The sequence below is a fragment of the Hyperolius riggenbachi genome, chromosome 3 (assembly GCF_040937935.1).
Source record: "Hyperolius riggenbachi isolate aHypRig1 chromosome 3, aHypRig1.pri, whole genome shotgun sequence".
In the NCBI taxonomy this organism is placed as follows: Eukaryota; Metazoa; Chordata; class Amphibia; order Anura; family Hyperoliidae; genus Hyperolius; species Hyperolius riggenbachi.
In genome coordinates this window covers 43,549,763-43,574,638 of record NC_090648.1, presented here as the reverse complement: position 1 = coordinate 43,574,638, position 24,876 = coordinate 43,549,763, and the positions used below count along the sequence as shown (strand labels likewise).

General features: G+C 45.3%; 1 protein-coding gene across 1 annotated transcript in view; it reads right to left on the bottom strand.

Moving 5' to 3' along the window:
* AP4M1 (adaptor related protein complex 4 subunit mu 1) overlaps window positions 1-24,876 on the bottom strand; it is a 33,936-nt gene that overhangs the window by 8,277 nt on the left and 783 nt on the right. Inside the window, exons 2-11 of the mRNA XM_068274038.1 lie at window positions 22,779-22,851; window positions 18,084-18,172; window positions 12,735-12,841; window positions 12,552-12,648; window positions 10,594-10,704; window positions 10,417-10,497; window positions 8,731-8,793; window positions 3,990-4,056; window positions 1,965-2,018; window positions 511-617 (exon numbers count right to left, since the gene is read on the bottom strand). Coding sequence (XP_068130139.1) covers window positions 511-617; window positions 1,965-2,018; window positions 3,990-4,056; window positions 8,731-8,793; window positions 10,417-10,497; window positions 10,594-10,704; window positions 12,552-12,648; window positions 12,735-12,841; window positions 18,084-18,172; window positions 22,779-22,836 — 834 coding nt within the window. The 5' untranslated portion in view covers window positions 22,837-22,851. The remainder of the gene's footprint in view (window positions 1-510; window positions 618-1,964; window positions 2,019-3,989; window positions 4,057-8,730; window positions 8,794-10,416; window positions 10,498-10,593; window positions 10,705-12,551; window positions 12,649-12,734; window positions 12,842-18,083; window positions 18,173-22,778; window positions 22,852-24,876) is intronic.

The following is a 24,876-nucleotide window of genomic DNA, read 5'->3' as shown; positions in this document are numbered from 1 at the left end:
ATTAGAGGACAACTGAAGCTATATGCAGGCTGCCATATTTATTTATTTTTTAAACAATACCAGTTACCTGGCTACCCTGCTGATCCTCTGCCTCTAATACTTTCAGCCATAGACCCTAAACAAGCATGCAGCAGATCAGGTGTTTCTGACATTAGTGTCAGATCTGACAAGATTAGCTGCATGCTTGTTTCTGGTGTGATTCAGACACTACTGAAGCCAAATAGATCAGCGGGGCTGCCAGGCAACTGGTATTGTTTAACAGGAAATAAATACGCCAGCCGCCTTATACTTCTCGCTTCAGTTGTCCTTTAAGTGGTTTTATATACTGTATGTTTGATTTTGTTGGCCCGATAAATATTGCTATACATTTACAACAGGTGGTGCTGATGAGCCATTGTTTCCTCTGTTCTGAATGCATTACGCTCTCTGTAGCACAGCACATGTAGATTTGATTGGTGAAGCACATTACTAGAGATTGTTCTGTATCTGAATTCACCCGATGATACTCACCTCTCCCTGGGGAGGAAGGACTTTAAGGATCCGGCTGATCTCAAATTCGTCCAGTTTTACAGACTCGTGAAACTGGCAGCTGTCCACCCGCACTGCAGAGCCGTACCCTGTACAGGAGGGAGGAATACGTGAGAGGCTGCCTTCATTACAGGATTCATATGGCTTAGGTCAGTGCTACACAAAGTATTCTGTGTGATGTGGGTGCTGCTCATGCTCTCACCCACCACCACCAGATGCTATAACCCAGAGCTGGGACAAGGTCCTCCAGTACCCGAGGCTGAGACACCAAAGTGCGCCCCTCCATCCCTGCCACCCCAGCCGTCACACACTGATTGCTATTAGACTAAGAGGCGCTCTCTCTACACACCTTACTCTCTAGTTATCTGGCTTGCAGTCACTGTCATGTATCTCCTTTTCTTAATTCTCTCTGCTTCAAACACAATAGGGGAATGATAGCTGAGGTAGTTGTGCGCCCCCTCTCTACACTGCGCCCTGAGGCTGGAGCCTCTCTCGCCTTTGCCCAACCCTGATATGACCTACTGCTCCCCAATCCCCTGCCTCCAAACTTTGCATATGAACGCAAACAATAATCAAAAAACTGCCCACGAAAAATCAAACAATGAATACTGAAAAAATTGCAAAACACATGTAGGGCAGGGGTGTCAAACTCATGGGCCAAATTCTAAAAACAGTCGTACCCACAGTGCATTTTTTGTGGTGCTTTTTCCCACAACGCACATTTTTTTGCGACAAATTATCGTTTTTCACAAGATTGTGTAACATTATTTAACTAAGCTTAGTTAGCGACATGCGGTCGCCGCGACCGTCATGACTGATCCCATCGCGGACTATTGTGCAGATCCCCATAGACTCCCGCGCTAATTACCACTATTCTTTAAAGTCTCTCCCAGATTAAAATGTGCTCTAAATTACTTTTCTCATTTATTGCTGTCTCTTACAGCAGTAAGAAATTACAGGACTGACTGGACTAGCCTGTCTCCTTATGGGGGATTCTCAGATATTTTTTTATTTTCAAAAGCACTTAGTGACTGGCAGTTTCTCAGTCCAACTGCCAGAATGCGGGGGGGGGGGGGGGGGAGGGATGGGGGGGGGAGTGTGTGGGTGTGTGTGTGTATTGCATCTTTGTATAGAGCCTTTCCAGCAAAGTATAAATTAAATACTGAGAATCCCCAATGAAGAGATGGACTAGTCAAAAACCTTTGCGCAGTACTATTTTCCGCCACGGAGAGACGGAGGGAGCACACTGCGCTTCCACAGACTGGCTGCGTCTGGCCGAGCTTGTGGGACCCGTTAATGAAGATGGACAGCGGCGTGGGAGCGATCTGTGCAGATGGGGCTGGAGGAAGCCCCAGGTATGTATAAAGCTTTGAAGAATCGTCATCTCTGGTTTCCTTTAATAACGCGTGTGACAGAATGTCATGGAAAGCACTTACCTCTCAGCTCTGAGCTCCCCACACAGAACTCCTCACTCACACCAATCCTCAGCTCTGAAAGACAAGCGTACAGTCACACTGCTGCTTCTAATAACAACACACATATTTGTAGCTTTCAGCTTAGTGCAGTAATAGACGGCACACCTTCCATAGCAAATCCTCCCTGCAGCAGGAACAGACTAAATATCGTTTTGCCCTCTTAAATCAGAAGGTATTTGCAATAATTCAGATTTAAGGACAGCTAAAGTGAGAGGGATATGGAGGCTGCCATATTTATTTCCTCTTAAAGCGGATCCGAGATGAAAAACTAACTATAACAAGTAAATTGTCTATATATATTATCTAAAGTTTAGACAGCTTCAATAGTTTATAATTATTTATTCCTGTGATACAATGAGGGCAGCCATGTTCTGTTTGTAACATGCTGAGGGCTGGAGATGCTATCAGCTTGCCTGTGTGTAAATTCAGTCCCCTCTCCTCCTCCCTCCTCCCCTCTGCCTCTGAAATCTCTGGCTAGTAACCTCCTCCTCCTCCTGCCCAGATTGAGCTCCCATAAGCCCTTGCTACAGTGCCAAGGCACTCTAAAAAGCTGTGGGCGTGGCTTGTTTAGTTTATAGGGAATTAGAGAATTAAAACAAAACAAAAAAAGTATTTGGCTTGAGGAATGCCATATAAACTATATGAAAGGAACACAATTATGCAATGAATAAAAGTTTATCTCGGATCCACATTAAGCAATACCAGTTGCCTGGCAGCCCTGCTGATCCTCTGCCTTTAAAGGAGAACTGTAGTGAGAGGTATATGGAGGCTGCTGCTATATTGATTTCCTTTTAAGCAATACCAGTTGCTTGGCTAACCTGCGGATCCCCTGCCTCTTAAAGCTTGTTCACACTACAGGAGCTTTTTAAGCACTAGTGATTTTGAAAAGCTCTTGCTAATGCAGTGCTATGGTTTTTTTTTACAAAATCACATTGCTCAAGTGTGAACACACACATAGGATAACATTAGCAAGAGCTTTTAAAATCACAAAGTGCTTAGAAAAGCTCTTGTAGTGTGAACAAACCCTTATACTTTTAGCCTTAGACCCTGAACAAGCATATAACAGATCAGACATTTCTGACATTATTGTCAGATCTGACAAGATTAGCTGCATGCTTGTTTCTGGTGTGATTCACACTGCTGCAGGCAAATAGCTCAGCAGGCTAGCCAGGCAACTGGTATTGCTTATAAGGAAATCAATATGGCAGCCTCGCAGCCTCCATATACCTCTCACTACAGTTCTCCTTTAATACCTTTAGCCATAGACACTGAACAAGCATGCAGATTAGGCACATGCATGTTTCAGGTATGCGAGTCAGACAATACTGCAGCCAAAGAGATCAGAAGGACTGCCAGGCAACTGGTATTGTTTAAAAGGAAATAAATATGGCTGAGGTGCAAGAAGGGGATGGGGAACAGTTTGTTATTGATAACTACTAATCAAAGCATCTATAGAAGTGATTATTAACAGCACAGGACCAATAAAGAGTTGGTACTGCAGTTGAGGGAGGGCCCCTCTGGCCCAAGGGCCCAGTACAGTAGCAACCTCTGCACCCCCTATTGCTATGCCACTGCATCTATACATTCCACCCATTCCTCCCAATAAGATCCTCTTTTCCTTTACTTTTTTCTTACTTGACTTTTCAATGGAACGGAAGCAGCTGAGTGGCATCGGAGTGAAACCAAATTTGATCGACAGATAATCAGATCTGTTTTCACGAAACTGTTTGCCACTTAATTGCCAGTGTGAACTGGGCCTTATTATTCTGCACTTCTCTGCAGCAGCCATATTGTGTGCACACTCTTCTGTCCACTTCAGATGTCCTGTGACCGGCATACACACTGTGACCGGACTGCCACTGTGGCTTTCCCTATTTCCAGCTAAAGCTCTGCCCCTTTTATAGAACTATGCCGTTTATGCAGGTTTCCCATCACATCTACGTCACATAACATCACAAATCATCAGCTAGAAGGAAGATTACCAACCTGGACAGTTCGGGTAGAAATTTTTAAGTCGCAGTTCACCCTGGACATCAGCTTTCAGCAGAGTACCCTGAAACCACAAAGGTAAAAAACAGACCAAATCCGTATTAAAAGACCGCGGTCACAAAAGAGTGTAAAATTTAACACACATACATATAAAATGTACATTTCAACCAGAGTAAAATGCACTATTACTTTTTTGCTATGCTGCTGTGCTGTCGCTTACAGTAAGTAAGGAACTGTAACCAAGGGTTGAGCTTCACCCCAATCAGTAGCTGATACCCCCTTTCCCATGAGAAAGCTTTACCTTTTCACAAATAGATCATCAGGGGCAAGGCAGGACTATTTGGCTCCGACTGCGCCTCACATAGTGCCAAAGCAGCAATGCTATCGTCCGGGCCCCGCCCATGGTAATTACCCGATACTATCGGGTAATTGCTGGATTACCGAAATTCTTCTCCTTCCGAGATGCGACAACTCAGCGGGGTAATAGTATTTAACAACCCCCCTGCTCGCACAATATTCTGGCAATTGGTCTGAGCAACTGCAGTTCAGCAAGTGCTTTTGTAAATAAAAGAATTACCTGAGACTCCTCCATGCCTTTTTTTTCCTCCTCTATAGCAGTGCATTGTGAAAAAGCTTTCAGTTAAAATGCGCATAGTTTGAACTGAGTGGATAACATGGATATCATTTTGAAAATCAGTTGTCTTTCAGTTATAACAGAGCAACCGTTTAAAGAGAAACTCCGACCAAAAATTGAACTTTATCCCAATCAGTAGCGGATACCCCCTTTTACATGAGAAATCTATTCCTTTTCACAAACAGACCATCAGGGGGCGCTGTATGACTGATATTGTGCTGAAACCCCTCCCACAAGAAAAGTTCGAACTTCCTGTCTGTGAACCTTGTTGCATTGTGGAAAATAGCTACAGCTGTTTCCAACTGCCAAAAACCATCCAGCAGCTACATCACCTGCCAACAGTAAAATGTTCACTGGAGTTCCTCTTTAAAGAGAACCTGTACTGAGTAAAAATATTTAAAATAAACACATGAGGTAACTTCAAATGAACATTACTTTCAGAAGCTCACCATTTTCTTCTGACAATAATCCCTTCCAGTTCTGACAATATTTTGTCAGATCTGAAATATATCAGTTGCTGTCAGTTATATATCAGCTGCTGTCAGTTATAGCTGAGAGGAAAACTGATGTACCAGGTAATGTCCATGTTTCCCTATGGCTCAAGTGGGCGGTGTTACAGTTTAACAGTGTGCTGACCGGAAAGCTGTTAGGGGGTAATGGCCATTTTCAAAATGGAGGACGGAAAATTCCCTTGATTACAGTGAACAAACAGGACGCAGGACAGGAGAAAGACACTGAGGAGTAGACTACATGGGAGGTAAGTATGACTTGTGTATGCTTATTTTGACTTTTAATTTTCAGTTCAGGTTTTCTTTAACCACTTAAAGGGAACCAGAGAGGAAGCACCCTTGTGTATTTTACCATGTATATCAGTAAGAACATTAGAGAAAACACTTACCATGCTCTCTGTTTCCTCCTCACTGCTAAAAGTGTCTGTTAACAGCAGTCACAAGAATCCCAGACTGAGCAATTAAATCTGGCTTTGCTGGGAATGATTATTGCTGAGTCATTATAGCAAAGCCACAAGGGGGCAGGCTTGGGCTTGAAATAACACCACAGAAGACAGACTTAGCTATAATCTTTCTGTAGCAAAGCTAGACGGAGCAGCCTGACTTCTCAGTCGGGGATTCTTATCAGACGTGATAACAGTCAGATTACACAGAGAACAATGAAACAAAGGGCAGATTAGGTGTTTACTGTCATGTTCCCACTGATTTATAAGGTAAAATACAAGAGGGTGCTTCATCTCTGGTTCTCTTTAAGCCCACAGGGTTGAAATTTTTTTGCATCTGAGCAACTTTCACCTCCCATTCATTTGCCAATAACTTTATCACTACTCGTCACAATGAATTGATCTATATCTTGTTTTTTCCGCCACCAATTAGGCTTTTTGTGGGTGATACATTTTGCTGAAAATTAATTTATTCTAAATCCATTTTAACAGGAATATTAAGAAAGAAATGGAAAAAAAATCATTATTTATCAGCTTTTCGCCAATATAGTTTGAAATTCATACATGCTACCATAATTAAAACTCATGTACTTTATTTGCCAATTTGTCCTGCTTATTACACCATTTAAATTATGTCCCTTTCACAATGTATGGCGCCGATATTTTATTTAGAAGTAAAGGTGCAATTTTTCAATTTGCGTCCATCACTATTTACAAGCCCATAATTTAAAAAATATATATTAGTACACTCCTTTGACATGCATATTTATAAAGTTCAGACCCTTAAGTAACTATTTATGTTTTTTTTTTAATTATTATTGTAAATTTTTGTTGTTTTTTTGTTATTAAAAATTGTATGTGGGTAATTAGTGGTGTGGGAGGTAAACAGTAATTTTTTATGTAAAAAGTGTGCCTGAATAATGTTAAATGCATGTGGGTGTACTTTTACTATTTGGCCACAAGATGGCCACAGTCAAATAGTCCTGGGAGCGATCGAGCTCGCTCCCAGGAAGAAGAAAGAAGACGCGTAACTTTTTGGAACCAGAAAAGCTGCAGCGTCTGGAGAGACGCTGCCGGCTTTTCTCCGGGGGGGATGCGATCGGTGAAAGGGATCTATAATCCTTTTCACTGTTCGCCGAGCTAACGGCCGGTAGCGGGAGCAAGCACGGGGGGGCTGCGGGAGCACGCGTGACCCGCGGGAGTGCGCGCAGCCTAACTGGACGAGAAATTTTGTCCAGTTAGGCTGAAGTGGTTAAAGGACTACTATTGCGAAAAAAGTAGGCAGTTAAAATCTGACAAAACCGACAGGTTTTGGGCCAGTCCATCTCCTCATGGGGGATTCTCAAGGTTTTCTTTGTTTTCAACAGCATTTCCTGAACAGCAGTTGCAAAGTCTAACTGAAAAAAATAGTGTGCAAGTGATTAGGGAGGCTGGCTGGTATCTTACTATTTTGGCAGTTAAACTGATGTTCTGGAAATGCTGTTGAAAACAAAGAAACCCCTGAGAATCCCCCATGAGGAGGTGGACTGGCCCACAACCTGTCTGTTCTGTCAGATTTTAACTGCCTACTTTTTTCGCGATAGTGGTCCTTTAACCTCCCTGGCGGTCTATTAAGATCGCCAGGGCGGCTGCGGGAGGGTTTTTTTTTTAATAAAAAAAAAACTGTTTCATGCAGCCAACTGAAAGTTGGCTGCATGAAAGCCCACTAGAGGGCGCTCCGGAGGCGTTCTTCCGATCGCCTCCGGCGCCCAGAATAAACAAGGAAGGCCGCAATGAGCAGCCTACCTTGTTTTGCTTACATCGTCGCCATAGCGACGAGCGGAGTGACGTCATGGACGTCAGCCGACGTCCTGACGTCAGCCGCCTCCGATCCAGCCCTTAGCGCTGGCCGGAACTTTTGTTCCGGCTGCGCAGGGCTCGGGCGGCTGGGGGGACCCTCTTTCGCCGCTGCTCGCGGCGGATCGCCGCAGAGCGGCGGCGATCAGGCAGCACACGCGGCTGGCAAAGTGCCGGCTGCGTGTGCTGCTTTTTATTTCGCTCAAATCGGCCCAGCAGGGCCTGAGCGGCGACCTCCGGCGGTGATGGACGTGTATAGTCGTCCATACCGCTGAGGAGGTTAAGTGTAAAAGGACCCTTAAAGTGGAACAGTCACGGAAATCTTAAAATTTAAAACACATACAAATTTAGAAGTACATTTCTTCCAGAGTAATATGAGCCATAAATTACTTTTCTCCTATGTTGCTGTCACTTACAGCACATAGTAAAAATCTGACATTACCGACAGGTTTTGGGCTAGTCCATTTCCTTATGGAGATTCTCAGCATGGCCTTTATTCTTTATAAAGACATTCTCTGAAAATGATTAATACAAAAATGCTGGCCAGCCTCCCTGCTCACTATTTTGGCAGTTGGACGGAGCAACTGCCATTCACTAAATACTTTTAAAAATAAAGAAAACTCTGACAACCCCCCTATGAGAAGATGGGCTAGTCCATAATCTGTCGGTAATGTCACATTTCTACTACCTACTGTAAGTGACAGCAACATAGGAGAAAAGTAATTTATGGCTCATTTTACTCTGGGAGAAATGTACGGTACTTCTTATTTGTATGTGTTTAAAATTTTAAGATTTCCCTCTTTTAGACTCTTATCTTCTGTTTGCCGCATGTATTCTGTAAATAGAGTTTGCCATTTTACGGGTAGCCACTGGAGTGAGTGAAGGATTGGTGTTATGTGATGGGGTTGGCTTGCTAACACAATTTGGGCCCTGGATATCTGCAGAATTCGTTGAAACTGCATCACACATCACACAATTTTAGAAAAGGATCTAATAACTTGGTCACCTCCAGAGTCCACCTCAAAACCTTTGGAGACAGAGCCTTTTGTCATGCTGCCCCTACACTCTGGAACTCCCTGCCACACCCAATCAGGACATCTCCATCCCTGGAAGCATTTAAGTCGGAAAAGCCACCTGTTTGGTCTGGCATTTATGAACACCTGACTATTTCATCTGTAACACAGTCCAGCCTGCAACTATGTGCTGATCTGAGACATGTCTATGCGCTTTGAGTCCTATGGGAGAAAAGTGCTTTACAAAAGTTATTGTATTGTATATATATATTGTATAGTATATGCAGCATCGCAAATACTCACATTGGTACCAATAGCAACTGTCATCCGCTCAACAACATCCAGGAAAATCTCATTCTGCTCGCTCTGATAAAAAGGAAAATATGTGAACTCCATTTAAACCTGACATTTCTTGTAATACTCCTTGTACACATAGGTATAATAATAATAATAATATGGTAGGACATTAGACTATGACTATCGTACAGGTTAGATTGTGAGCTCCTCTGAGGACAGTCAGTGACATAACTATGTACTCTGTAATGTGCTGCAGGAGATGTCACTGCTATATTAATACATAATAATATGGTAGGACATTAGACTATGACTATGGTAGGGATCAGATTGTGAGCTCCTCTGAGGACAGTCAGTGACATGACTATGTACTCTGTAATGTGCTGCAGAAGATGCCAGTGCTATATAAATACATAATAATAATATGGTAGGACATAAGACTATGACTATCGTACAGGTTAGATTGTGAGCTCCTCTGAGGACAGTCAGTGACATGACTATGTACTCTGCAAAGTTCTGCAGAAGATGCCAGTGCTATATAAATACATACTAATAATATGGTAGGACATTAGACTATGACTATCGTACAGGTTAGATAGTGAGCTCCTCTGAGGACAGTCAGTGACATGGCTATGTACTCTGCAAAGTGCTGCAGAAGATGCCAGTGCTATATAAATACATACTAATAATATGGTAGGACATTACACTAGGACTATGGTAGGATAAGATTGTGAGCTCCTCTGAGGACAGCCAGTGACATGACTATGTACTCTGTAAAGTGCTGCAGAAGATGTCAGTGCTATATAAATACATAATAATATGGTAAGACATTAGACTATGACTATGGTAGGGATTAGAATGTGAGCTCCTCTGAGGACAGTCAGTGACATGACTATGTACTCTGCAAAGTTCTGCAGAAGATGTCAGTGCTATATAAATACATACTAATAATATGGTAGGACATTAGACTATGACTATCGTACAGGTTAGATTGTGAGCTCCTCTGAGGACAGTCAGTGACATGGCTATGTACTCTGCAAAGTGCTGCAGAAGATGCCAGTGCTATATAAATACATACTAATAATATGGTAGGACATTAGACTATGACTATCGTACAGGTTAGATTGTGAGCTCCTCTGAGGACAGTCAGTGACATGGCTATGTACTCTGCAAAGTGCTGCAGAAGATGCCAGTGCTATATAAATACATACTAATAATATGGTAGGACATTAGACTATGACTATCGTACAGGTTAGATTGTGAGCTCCTCTAAGGGCAGTCAGTGACATGACTATGTACTCTGCAAAGTGCTGCAGAAGATGCCAGTGCTATATAAATACATACTAATAATATGGTAGGACATTAGACTATGACTATCGTACAGGTTAGATTGTGAGCTCCTCTGAGGACAGTCAGTGACATGACTATGTACTCTGTAAATTGCTGCAGAAGATGTCAGTGCTATATAAATACATACTAATATGGTAGGACATTAGACTAGGACTATGGTAGAGGTTAGATTGTGAGCTTCCCTGAGGACAGTCAGTGACATGACTATGTACTCTGTAAAGTGCTGCAAAAGATGTCAGTCCTACATGAATACATAATAATAATAAGGCAGAAGCACAGAAGCACAGAAACACAATACTCTCTCCCTGGCACAATTCTTAGGCTGGCTGCACAGAGGGAACTCACCAGCTGGTGTCTTGAGGAGAGGACCGGGCGACTGGAAGCTGAACTGGGGGCAACTTTACTTTGCTGAGTGTCGGCTCCAAACTAAAAATGATTGAGGAGAAGCAGAAGAGAAGACAAGCTGGGTGAAGAGTGTTAGGAAACGGCAGAAGAAGCATGAAGTACTGACAAGCATCTTACCAGCCCCACACTGCTCAGGTCCAGCAGACTGAAGGGTTTACTGACCACAGGGTCACACTGGATGAAATTCTTCAGCATGTCAGTCGATGTGGTCTGGATGTACCCATAATCCTGCGGGGAAGGAGGCAAAGAACAGCTAAAGAGAAACTCTGCCTTTGTCAAGATATAAGCAATTTCTGCAGTTCTGCAGCACATTACCGGCAAACATTATCCCAACGTGCTTACCTTGTTTTTGTGCAAATTAAAAACAACCACTCCACCACAGTCCAAAACAGAGGCAAATGCTGGGCATACACGGCATACTATCTAGCAGATAATGCGCCGGTATCGAGCCAGCGGCTCGATGCTGGCGCGTCACCGCTTGTCCACGCGTGCGCGCTGATCGATTCCCGCTCCTCCCCGTGGGCACTTCCTTCTTAGCGCTTATCAGCGCTTAGTTTTTGCCTATTGTCCGCCCGCGGGGATCGATCCACGCAGTGATCGGACATGTCGGAAATTATTAATCGAGCCATCAGCGGCTCGATTGATAAGAAGAATCTGGGCCGTGTATGCCCAGCATAAGGTGTCCATAAATCAGAAGATGTTTGGGCCAATCTACCAAGAGACAAATCTCTCCATGATAGAATCTGATCTGAGATCTGTCTGCTGATCGATACACCGAAGGGAAATTTCCGATCAATTTCATGCTGAAATCAATCCGGAATCGGCCTTGTGACACCGCCTTGACGCTGTGCCCCCCTAATGGTCAATGTGCCCCCCCCCCTGCTGGTAAACGCGGAGAGGTAATGTATACGGCACTGGGGGGAGGGGGGTGTACCTTGGGCACACTGACCATTAGGGGGACAGCGTCGGGGTTTTGTCACGTTACTCGCTCCTCTAGTTATAACTCGCCATTCACGCCATGCATCTGACCAACCACAACAGCCCGACATCTTGCAGCATGTCCAATCAACATGCTCGGCCCAAAAGTGGGTGCATGGCCGATCGGGTATGCACTTGGCGGCATCGATTTTCATTTGATTATAGTAATCAAATCGCATCATCGTTTGGCTGCCAGTATTGTAATAACTGACATATTTAGGAAGATCATTTTATTTAGCACAATCTTGAAGTTCCTCTTTAAAGTGGTCCTGAACTCTTGCACAGCACAGAAGGAAAACATAGAGAAATGCACCCTGTATGTATTTAGAGAGTTTAGCCTGTCTAATTCACCCTCATCTGTGACTAATCACAACTGTAATGTGATCCCCCAGCTGTGTCAGCTGGCAGCCTTGGTAGAGCAAGCTAATAGGTAAACACAGGATGTTAGCCCTATGTCTGCTTCCATGAAAGCAGGAAGTAGACAAACTGCAGACTTATTGCAGGACTTGTATCAGCTTTAAAGGGAACCAGAGATGAAGCACCCTCGTGCATTTTATCATATAGATCAGTGGGAACATTAGAGAAAACACATACCCTGCTCTCTGTTTCATTCTTCACTGCTAAAAGTGTCTGTTATCAGCTGTGATAAGAATCCCGGACTGAGCATTCAGTCTGGCTTTGCAGGGAATAATTATAGCTGAGTCATTATAGCAGAGCCACAAGGGGGCAGGCTTGGGCTTGAAAAGACACCAGAGAAGACAGACTCAGCTTTCTGTAGCAAAGCTAGACTGAATGTTCAGTCTGGGATTCTAATCAGAGGTGATAACAGTCAGATTAAACAGAGAACAATGAAACAAAGAGCAGATTAGGTGTTTACTGTCATGTTCCCACTGATTTATAAGGTAAAATACATGAGGGTGCTTCGTCTCTGGTTCTCTTTAACAAATACATGTTTTTCTTCAAAGGTTATTATACTGTTGCTTTTCTTTTAGAGCACAGAGGAAGTTCTGAGTTCAGGTCCGCTTTAATAACACCCCCCCCCCCCTCTCCTTCTGGTTAGACTGCAATAGCTGAAGCCATGGGAGGGGGTCACTTACCAGAACCTCATCCAGCAGCTCATAGATGAGGGCAAAGTTGAGTCGCACGACAGACTCGCTGAGGTCCCCGCAGTAATCGCGGATGAGGGAGGCCAGTCTGTGGGGGGAGGGGAGAAGGGGGGAGGCAGATTATATAACAGGTATGGGGCGTCACAGGTGCACTGACACACATAATATACCCACCGGTTCAGGAGATCGATGTATGTGAAGGGAGAGTCGCTGGAGCCGATGCTGATGACAAAGTACAGCCCTCTGTGCCGGGTGTGCATGAAGTGACAGCCTTCATGTTCCTACAAGAGGGGGAGGACATATAAACACATTACCATGTCCCTGGCAAAATAAAAGTGCCCCAAAGGGGTAATCACCTCAATAGAGAGAAGCCTCTGGATCAGGCCCGGATCACCCACAAGGCAAACCTGGGCAGCTGAACACTAAAGAAAAATACAGAGCTCCATAGTGTAGAGTCAAAGGGGACGTTTACTGCACAGAACACAAAGCTTCTTACAAGATTACATCTTAAATATCGCCTATAACAATGGTGGTGAAGGCGTTGCACGCCGAGACACGTAATACCACTGGATGTAGGATCCACCCACCACTCCGCCACTGATTGTCCTAGTGACCGGACACAGCACTGCTGGCCACTGCCTGGATACATCTGCTGCATTGAGGAGAAGGGATCAGGGCCGGTTCTAGACATTTTGCTGCCTGAGGCAAACTTGTTGGATGTGCCCCCCCCCCCCCCCCCCCCTCCCCACACCAGATTTGGAATGGTCGCACAGCACCCGACAATTTACTCTGCTTCATTTAATGTTCTCACAAAAACTGCTCGCCCTCAGCCACTCCATCCCTCCTCAGCCAGGACAGCAGTGGCACCTCCTCCCTTCTGCTGTGCAAGTCAGATGAAACACTGCTGCTCTCCGGCCTCCCCCCCTCCTCACTCACTGTCAGACTCCTCACACAGCACAACGAGCTGCTTTTCCCCAGTGATGACCTCTTCACCTCGCTCTCCTCTCGCTTCTCCTCCTACTCTGACTGCATGCTGTTAGTGTAAACACAGTAAAATCATGCTGCCCCTGTAATCTCTGCACCTGATGCAAATGTTTCACCTTGCTTCATGAGAGAACCGGCCCTGGAAGGGATCCAGTCCCCACCATTGTTACAGGCAATATTCAAGTCTTACTCTTGTGAGTAGCTTTCTGTTTTGTGCAATAAACATCCCCTTTGATTTTTCTCTATGGAGCGCTCTATATTTCTTCAGTGTTGAGGATCATAGGAGGCACTGCGGGCACTCCAGCTTGTTAAAGCGCAAAACAAAATATTTTCTTGTTTAAAACTTGGCAGTTGCCTAGGGCCTGGAGAGAGTCTAGGGGCCTGGTGGATGCTAAACACCACTAAATCTCACTAAAAAAGCCAGGTGACCATCAGTGGTGGGCAAAAACTGCGATCTTGCCTAGGGTCCCATTTCATCTTAACCTGCTAGGCGGTCTGGACGAGCTCAGCTCGTCCAGTACCGCCGGAGGCTGCCGCTCAGGCCCTGCTGGGCCGATTTGGCTCAAATAAAAAGCAGCACACGCAGCCGGCACTTTGCCAGCCGCGTGTGCTGCCTGATCGCCGCCGCTCTGCGGCGTTCCGCCGCGAGCAGCGGCGAAAGAGGGTCCCCCCAGCCGCCTGAGCCCAGCGTAGCCGGAACAAAAAGTTCCGGCCAGCGCTAAGGGCTGGATCGGAGGCGGCTGACGTCAGGACGTCGGCTGACGTCGATGACGTCACTCCGCTCGTCGCTATGGCGACGATGTAAGCAAAACAAGGAAGGCTGCTCATTGCGGCCTTCCTTGTTTATTCTGGGCGCCGGAGGCGATCGGAAGAACGCCTCCGGAGCGCCCTCTAGTGGGCTTTCATGCAGCCAACTTTCAGTTGGCTGCATGAAATAGTTTTTTTTTATTAAAAAAAAACCCTCCCGCAGCCTCCCTGGCGATCTTAATAGAACGCCAGGCAGGTTAATCTATTTCTGCTTGCCCTGCCTCCCTCCACCGGGCCACTGCGTCCCCTGAAAGACCGTCGATAAGCCCTTGGTGATGACTCACACATGCACAGTAGCTTTTTCCACCGAAGCCCAAACTGGTCAGTGCTACTGTGCAAGCTTCTGGGGGTCCCAGCGCTGTAACAACCTTGGGGTGGAGACCAGGGAGGCCTCTGGATAATACAAAGGCTCCTCTCTCCCCAGGTACTGTATATACTCGAGTATAAGTCTAGAAATATAGGTCTGATTCAATTCATAAAAGTATAGGGGTCGACTTATACACGAGTCACGGGCAACACTGAGCACACTGAGTTATGTGTGTACTAACAGTGACATTCCCATTTGCAGCAAGTAACCCAGTGCTAAGTGATACTTTGAGGAAAGGAAATGCCAAGAAAGCACAGGTGTGAAAGTCCTGGCCACAACAATTACCAAGGAAAGGGGCAGAGGGGGAAATACTGGGCTGCAGGAAGGGGAGTAAATAATTGCAGCACTTGGGGGCCTGGAGGAGGTATTGGCTGCACTTGACAGGAGGGGTTAATGGCAGAAATACTGTAAGCGGTGCAGTCACTAACCTCTCCAGACCAAGTGCAGCTGTTAACTTTGCTGGGTAGACTTATACTTGAGTCAATAAAAAATTCCAGCTTAAATGGGTTGAATATTGGAGTCGACTTATACACAAGCTCGACTTGTATTTGAGTATATATGGGTAGGTGTCCATTTTTTAACTTTTTAAATCCCCACGTTTACTTTACTGCTACAATCTCCTGAATGACCGGCGCTACAATCAATCGGATAGTGTACCATTAGTGGTGCCAATTGACGACAAACGATCGTTCTATCGATTTGAATTTGGGAATGATTCTTTCAGTCTGATCTGATTGTTTATTATTTTCCCCTTCGTTAGGGGCCTGAACGGACAGTCGTTTGGGAAACTGGATTGCCAATGGGCACCTTGAGGCCCTTTTCACACAACTGCATTTGGATGGCTTTTTTTTAAATGTATGCACTTCACTATCAGAAGAATGTAAATCTCGGGAGACCTTTTCACACTGCTGAGTTTGGGGATTTTCTCAAAATGCAAAAACAGAACGTGTTGTGTTTTTTTTTTGTGCGTTTGCATTTTGTGTCACATGAATAGAAATGCTGAAAAGACGCAGAGGAAAACATGGATTGTGCATTTTTTTCCCCAGCTAACACCTGTAAAAAGTTATTTACCCAAAAAGGACAGCAAGAAAAATGTACAGAAATGCTTTCAGTGTGAATTAAGGAAAAAAAAACAATGCTATGCAATCACAGTGGCTGGATAGTGTAATGTGTAGTGTAATCTGGCATTGGAGACCTGGGTTCTAACCTCAGCTCTTCGTGTTCAATAAGCCAGCACCTATTCAGTAAGGAGACCTTGGGCAAGGCTCATTAACACTGCTTCTGCCCTATAGTGCGTCCTAGTGGCTGCTGCTCTAATGCTTTGAGTCCGCCAGGAGAAAAGCACAATATAAATGTTCTACATCTTGTCTTATGTTTGCATTTTGCAGTGCTAATTTGGGCGCTGCTGTAAAATAGGTACCCCATATAATTGCCACTGTTACCCAGTGATTCATTTTGGCACCGCTGTGCAATAAAATTTCATAATAACATTCCATAATTCTCAAAACTTACCTTTACACTCTGGCCTACCACCCCTCACAAGTGCTCTAAACCCGCAGCTGAACTCTGGTCCCCTACCTTCCGTGTCCTTACCTCTCCCTCTAGATTGTAAGCCTTTGGGCAGGGTCCTCCTCCTTTTGTGTCCTACTTGATCATGCACCTCCGTTACTGTGAACCCATGCTATGCATCTGAGTGAACCTAACTTGCCTAATCTCCATGCTCCATCCAGTGACTGACTAAGCATTACCTTATGCTCATACTGTGCTGTCTGATCTGGTTTTCTTGTATTCCTGTATTGTCATATTGCTGTATGTCACCCCTAAATATTGTCTGTAACCTTAACTAATGTCCAGCGCTGCGTAATATGTTGGCGCTTTATAAATACAATAAATAATAATAATGCAGATCGGATATTGGTGGAGATATTTAGCGGTGAATGCGGCATGGATATTGTGGTGGGGTTGGTTAGGGTAAAGGCTCATACACACATCAGACTATAGTCTTTGGAAAATGAAAGATCACAGACCAATCTTACCACCCTTCATGTAGTATGAGAGCCATACTCTACACAGTCTTTTCTATGGAGCTGAACTCCACATCAGAAAAAAATCTTTGCAAGATGCTGCACACACAGATGCTGTACGGACACAAAAGATCAGTATCTGCAAAAGATCTGTTCCTGCCAAAAATCCATTCCTGCAAATTGCAATGATAGTCTATGAGATCTGCAGATCATCATACACACATGATTTAACTGACATTCATCTGCAGATCAAGCAATCATCCACAGATCTGAAAATCCATCCTGGTGGATCTGATCTGCAGATGAATGTCAGTTAAATCATGTGTGTATGATGATCTGCAGATCTCATAGACTATCATTGCAATTTGCAGGAATGGATTTTTGGCAGGAACAGATCTTTTGCAGATACTAATCTTTTGTGTCTGTACAGCATCTTTGTGTGCAGCATCTTGCAAAGATTTCTGTCTGATGGGGAGTTCAGCTCCATAGAATAGACTTCGTAGGTATGGCTCTCATACTACATGGAAGGGGGTACGATTGGTCTGTGATCTTTCATTTTCAAAAGACTATGGTCTGATGTGTGTATGTGGCCTTAGGCATCGATAGAGGGAGTGTTCAAGAGAGATTAGGGTTAGGTTTAACGATAGTGAATCTACTGATATTTTACTATTGTATAACCCATTGCCCATCAGTAGAATATTAGTAATGTTACCAACATTATACTACTAGTGTGACTATCTCCAGCGCCCAAATTACCGCAGAGCCCTTTTTGAGTGCATGCATGAAAGAGCCTGAAGATCTGTGCAATACGTAATAACATGCGCTGGGTCACTGAGCGGGGGATGAAGCTGGGAATGCATGGACTAATGGAGGAGTCGGTCAGGACAGGTGAGACGTTACACTGCAGGAAACTCTGGGCCCCTCAGGTTGTGCCCGGGGGCTCCACTGTAACTAAAACCGGTCCTGAAGGGCATGTAGTATTCATACACTATAAAGCCATACAACCAGGGCCAGGCAGAGGCGAGAGAGGCTCCAGCCTCAGGGCACAGTGTAAGAGGGGCGCACAACTCACTCAGCTATCATTCCCCTATTGTGTTTGAAGCAGAGAGAAATAAGAAAAGGGGATACATGGCAGTGACTGCAAGCCAGATAACTAGAGATGAAGGTGTTGGGGGTTCTGGGGCACCTCTTAGTCCAATAGCAATCAGTGTGTGACGGCTGGGGTGGAGGGATGAAGGGGCGCACTTTGGTGTCTCAGCCTTGGGTGCTGCAGGACCTTGTCCCAGCTCTGCATACAACATTTTGCTCATTAACTGATCGGGTGTCTGGGAGAATTCTCACCGTGACGACGGGGGCCTGGTCTGAGGGGAGGGACGAGAGCTTCAGATAGAGACTGTCAGCAGTGCTGGTGTGTGTAGAGGAGCCGCGGTCTGACATCACAGGTAAGGAAGACAAGATGACAACAGCGGGGATCGGGTGTCAAACAGCAATGCATACGTACCGTGATTGGTTAATAAAGACCTCCGGACTCTGAGGATCCGCCGCCCACATGTCTGACTCTAGAAAAGCCCACACGGTGCTCTCATGCGGTTTTCCCGGGTGCTTGTGTGTGTAAATGAACAACAGATAGTAGTTGAAAGTGAGCTCCATCCAGTGATTGACCTTAATTGTACCAGGCCAAAATGCTGCATGCTGGCCTCAACTCCGAGGGCCTAAAAGAGAAACCTCAAAACACTCTTGTGTGTGCTGGAACACTGACATGAATGGAGAATTCAATTTGTGAGTTTTCAGGGCTTCAAAATGCTGTGTTTTAACAATGCCGCCATATTTATTTCATTTTGAGCAATGCCAGTTGCCTGGCTGTCCTGCTGATTTTTCTGGCATCAGTAGTGTCTGAATCACACACTTGAAAACCAGCATGTGGGTAATCCAGTCATACTACAGTCAGAGCGGTGCGAATTTATTGGCCGTTGCAAGGCAATGCACGTAGCCTAAGGCCGGTTTTACACCTGGCCATGGCGTTGCGGAGTGATGCTCTGCCCCCATCGCACCGCCAAAAACTTAATTCATATGACCCTGCGGCAGAGTGTGCCTACAGAGTCCTATGCATGGCGCCGCCCCCTGCACACCCCTCGTCTTGTTGTTCCACGCATGCGTGCCGCCAACATATGTAACATTTCTGCGTCACCTATTGACTTGCATGCATTCTGCGCCGATGCGTCGACGTGGAAGTCCAACGGTAACACCTGTTGACTTTGTGGCGGGTCGGCAGCCGTCCGGGGATTTCCGGCGTGACGTGGTAGGTGTGCTAGGCCACTTTGCCTTGCATTGTGTTACCCTGCGGCAACACAGGGTAACGCAGCGTACATTCACCAGGCAAGTGTAAAAAGAGCCTAAAGGTGCCCATACACCTAGCGATGCATGATCGACCAACAGACAGAAACTCTCTTGTTCACACTATGAGCGCTTTTCGTTTTTGAAAAGTGCCAGCGATTTTAAAAAGCGCTTTAAAAGCATTTGAGCAATGTTTCTCAATGTGAGCGTTCTCACAGGAACGATGAGCTTTCTTTCCAATCGCAAACGTGGCTCCAGCACCATTTCCTGAGCGTTTGTGCTTCAATACAAAGTATAGGGAGACCGCAAAGCCTTTGAAAAAGCACTCTGAAAAGCGATTAAAATAAATACATTGTATTTATTAAGTTTCATTTCAAATAGTTCACTTCCTGATTATCGTCAAACAAAAGCACTTAGAAAATCGCAAATCGCTCTGAAAAGCACTTACAAAAGCCCCCACAAAAGCGCTCAGCGCTTGCGATTTCTAATGTGAACTAGGCCTTCCTGTCACAGGTAAATAGAACAAAGTAGTAGAGATGATCGGTCAGCACACCAGCTTCTCAATGAGCATAGTTTATTTCCAGATCACATGTCAACACAAAGTTAACAATTGTTTCGGGGCCACTCAGGGTCCCCTTCCTCAGAACAGTGCAGACAAAAAAGTTTTGTCTGCACTGTTCTGAGGAAGGGGACCCTGAGTGGCCCCGAAACAATTGTTAACTTTGTGTTGACATGTGATCTGGAAATAAACTATGCTCATTGAGAAGCTGGTGTGCTGACCGATCATCTCTACTACTTTGAATACGTTGGGGTGTTGCTTAGCGCCCAAGGTCATGCACCCGGAGGATTACAAGGATAAGTGTGCCGCTCTGTACCTTTCTACTAAACAGGTAAATAGAACAATCTGGTGGCCTGGTGTGCTCACTGTAGCCCAGTGCAGAATAGATTAATGACAAATAATCATTCTAGGAGAAAATGAAAGTAAACCTAATGACCATGTTGGTTACTTTAAAAAATAAATAAATCACATCCTAAAAATACACAGTAATCAATTTCATGATTTGCAGTGCTGCTGTCACCGCCTTTCATAAGCGAAGGAAATAAGTTGTCAGGATCAGCACCGTCTAAAATCTTCATTTATTTATAGCTCTTAAAATCCAAGACAAACATTAAGGCTGCTTACACACAGGGACGTTACAGGCGCACGTTAGAGCAGCCTGTAACGCTCCCCCAACGCACAGCAATGTAACACAAGTGGGCTGTTCACACAGCCCACGTTGCGTTACATGTAACGCTGCACGTTCTCCCGAAAGTGCAGCATGCTACAGCGTTACAGCGGTTTAAGCCGCGTTAGACTGTTTGCACATGCTCAGTAATGTTGGGGAGGAGCGGAGAGCGGCCAGGCACATGGCTAATTAATATTCACTGCACGTTGTGACGTGCAGTGTTTACTTCCTGGTGCGGCCGCTCTGTGCGGCAATTGGCCGGCGGGACCACGTGATGCCGCATGCGTCCAAGAGTACTCATCACGGACGCCAGAGTGAGCTGCACAACGCGGCTCACTCTGACGTCCACATCGAAGAGCACCAGGCCTTGCGTTAGGTGCACGTTATGCGACCTTAACGTAGCACCTAACGCAACGTCTTGGTGTGCAAGTAGCCTTAAAGAGTAACTGTCAGGCTGCAAAAGCTAATTTAAACCTCTATTCTCCTGTGTTAAACAGTTTAGAAGGAAGCCAAAAAGGCAATACTGAAGATAAAAATCTCTCTTAGTTTTGATGTGTGCTTATCAGCAAAGCTGTTAGACCCAAGCTCTTAGGGCTGGTTCAGACGGACGTTTGGAGGCGTTGCGTTTGCTGGCGTCGCGTTCAGCAGCGTTCGTGTGCGTTTGGATGCGGTCGCGTTTTTTCTTCCCCTAGGGGGACATTAGCCGTCGCGGTTAACCTCCCCTGGAAGCTACATGTAGCTTCCAGGGGCTCCTTGAACGCCAGGGAAAATCGGGACCCAAACGCCGCGTTTGTGTAAACGCGCTTGAAAGCTTGGTACAAACGCTCCCATTCACTTGAATGGGAGCGTTTAACACCAAGCCCTGAACGCTGGCTGTAAACGCTCTGCAAGCGTCCGTCTGAACCAGCCCTTAAGAAGCCGAGAGCCGCATACCATACAGCAAAGCATTCTGGGGCCCTCCCCTCGGCTGCTATTGATAAGTTACAGGGCTCCTGTTAAAAAAGCAGCAGCTCACAACATTGAAAAAACTCCTGGCAGAGTACACTGCAGGAGTCCGCTATTGTTCCTAGCCACATGGCTAATTAATATTCACTGCACAGTAGTGTTTTACATTACCGATCTTTTGTGTGAGTCTAATCATCAGGAAGCAGGCAGGACATGAGGACACATTTGGCTTCATAGGAGACAGACAAACATGGAACCTGCCATAAGCTGTCAGGAGCATCATTCTCTGCAAATACTATATAAAGATTCTGTGAAATCCAGACGTGGACAGTGAAATGCATATGTAATGTAAGTACAGCCAATGTTTAGCTACTGATATATGTGTTTATTTTCTCTGAGACCATATACCTAACAGCTCCTCTTTAAAGAGAATCTGTACTGTAAAATTCTTACAATAAAAAGCATACCATTCTATTCATTATGTTCTCCTGGGCCCCTCTGTGCTGTTTCTGCCTCTCCCTGCTGCAATCCTGGCTTTTAATTGCCATTTTTATGCAGTGTTTACAAACAAAAGACATAGCAAGTAATACGCTGAGAGTAGCTCAGGGTGTGAGTCATACAGAGTGTGCAGGGGGCCTGGAGAGGGTGTGTATAGCTCCTATCCAATCACAAGCAGCACAGCACATTCCAGCCTGACTGCCTGAGCCCGACAGAGGAGAGAAGATTAGATTATAACACAGATAACACAGCCACTGTGCAACTAGGAAAGGCTGCAGTTAGACAGAGCACATTAGAACAGCTATAGGAACTTATAGGAAAGAAGAAATAAGACTTTCTTAACTGTTTGTCCTGGATTTTAAGAGCTATAAATAAATGAAGATTTTAGACCAGGCATGGGCAAACTCGGCCCTCCAGCTGTTACGGAACTACAAGTCCCACAATGCATTTGCCTTTATGAGTCATGACTGTGGCTGTCAGACTCCTGCAATGCATTGTGGGACTTGTAGTTCCTTAACAGCTGGAGGGCCAAGTTTGCCTATGACTGTTTTAGACGGTGGGGATCCTGACAACTTATTTGTGACTGTTCCCTGTGCACCCCAGGGGTGAGCACTGCACGTCATTGTCCATTTGTGCTGTCGTGGTTAAAGTTTCATAAGTGAAGGGAAAGCATTAGGCCACATTCCCATTTGGTTGAGTTCCCCATAACGGCAGGAACGCAACGGATCAGGAAAGCGGTGCTGCACATTACTTACACGTTTCGTCTCATACAGTGAAGCAGTCAATAAAAAGTAAGTTTCACTGTTCACATCCGTGCGTGAAGTGCAATACCATGCCACATGCCGTTATACTACAACATACCCGCCAATCTGAGAATGTCGCAATGGTGGTGAATTGCAGCGTGACAAGCTGCATTACAAAGCACCCATTGCGGCAACTCCCTACAGTCAAGACTTTTACAGGGGGATAAAACGGAGGGAGGTTAGGATAGAGTTTTATAGAATACACCCTGGAGTTGTAGCAGGAAGGATACAGTCCTTGTGGATGAGGAGGTCCCCTTTGGAGGACAGGATGTAGAGCTGGGTGATCATGGTTCATTCTCAGCCCTGTGAAGACACAAAAGAAAGGTGAAGCTTTTCCCAAGTCAATCTCAGGGAGTCCAAGTGTAGCACTGTAGTTGGTTGACTAGAGCTGATAAATAAACGGGTTCCCACAAAATGGGACTGGCGTTTAAAAACAAAGATCTGCTATTAGGGAAGAGCAGTCATGAGCTTCAGTCACAATAGCAAAGACCTTCCTTTAAAAATACTGACTGTTCTGGATCCAGGTAAGTTCTTGCAGTGGGGCTGCATGTGACAGCACTGGCACAAAACTTAAACCACAAACTTTCCCGCAATCCCCACTATAACGGGATGTGATCCAAGTCTTGCTACCTATACTGAGGATGTTAACCGCTAGCATAACAGCAATCTCTGGCCCCTTAAAGGGTACTTAAACAGAGAGGGATATGGGTGTTTCCTTTTAAACAATACCAGTTGCCTGGCAGTCCTGCTGATCTCTTTGGCTGCACTAGTGGCTGAATCACACACCTGAAACAAGCATGCAGCTAATCCAGTCTGACTTCAGTCACAGCACCTGATCTGCATGCTTGTTGAGGGGCTGTGGCTGAAAGTATTAGAGACACAGGAACAGCAGGAGAGCCAGGCAACTGGTATTATTTTAAAAGGAAAAATCCATAGCCTTCACAGTTTAGGTTCCCTTTAAGGACCAGAGACTGCTGGTACCATTAAGTGGCTCCATTGAACGGACCCAGCGTTCTCACTGTTCACGCAATCAACGATTAACGCAGGCCCCTCGCTCTGCTGTCGCTATGACGGCAGAGCTCTGTGAGCTGGTCAGGAGTCAATGATCAATATGGGCCAAATTGGCTAACTTACTGTCTCACAGAGTCATAGTGATCGCTGGAGCTGGCTGCGGCTGCGCAGCTCTAGGGCCTTCCCCCCGATCCACGCAACAGGAGACGGCCTATAGCGTGGATCGGGGGGGGGGAAGGCCCTAGAGCTGCGCAGCCGCACTCGCGCATATGCAGACTGCGCAGCCGCGGCCAGCTCCGGTGGCCATCTTTGTGGAGGAAGGAGAGCCCGACCAGGGCTGTGGGGTCGGGACCGGCCCGGGGGGCACATTGAGCTGCGGGGACCCGGCGGAACGGCACGGAGGACGCGGACGGCGCCCTTCATGCATTGATATTTCATGCAGGTATTTCACTTTTTTTGACTATTTCGCCTTGTAAGTCCTTTAAGTAAATATAGGTACTTTTCTACTAAAGACAGGGGAATAGCGATAGCCATAGCAGCTGCTATGGGGCCCTTCAGCAAAGGGGGGCCAGTGGGTATTTGATGTATTCACTATGAACTTTCTTGTGTTTCTTCACCCTCTGATTGTGTCTTCGTGCCCACGAACTATATGCAGTGTTGAATGCATGGGAATGTAAATAAACCAATTAACTCATATCCACAGGGTAGGGGCAAGTGGCATTGCTTAAGAATGCCACCGAGGGCCCCAATAAAGTTTTGCTATGGAGCCCCATGATCTCTAGCTATGCCACTGACTGAAAAAATGTGTTTAACGAGAGTCTGAAGCCAGATAAAAAATAGATTTTTAGCTTATATTCAGAAGGGGCATGTTTGCCCCTGCTAAAACACCGCTATCCCGCAGCATACCGAGGGGTCTTTACCCCCCAAATCCCCTATATAAGATAAAAATCCATTTTTATCTGGCTTCAGACTTTCTTTAAATGACTCTAAACTTTATTCCCATCAATTAAATGGATGTATTTCTTACATAAAGGAAAATGAACCAGGATAGAAAGGACCTGTGTGGTTTCTAATTATAAAACATCATTTTCCTTTGAAATCTTTATGGTATACGTTGGGAGGTATGTCCTACGTTGGGAGGAGAATCCTAGGAGATAACTCAGCAGAGATAGAGAATTGCACATGGGCTCATCAGGTGTAATTCACTGTTTGTCTGTTTATCTATAATTATCCTCAATAAACATTTTGATAGCAAAAAAAAATATATAAGGGGCATTTATATAAAACTCATTGTAGAAAGCTGCACATAAGGCCTGA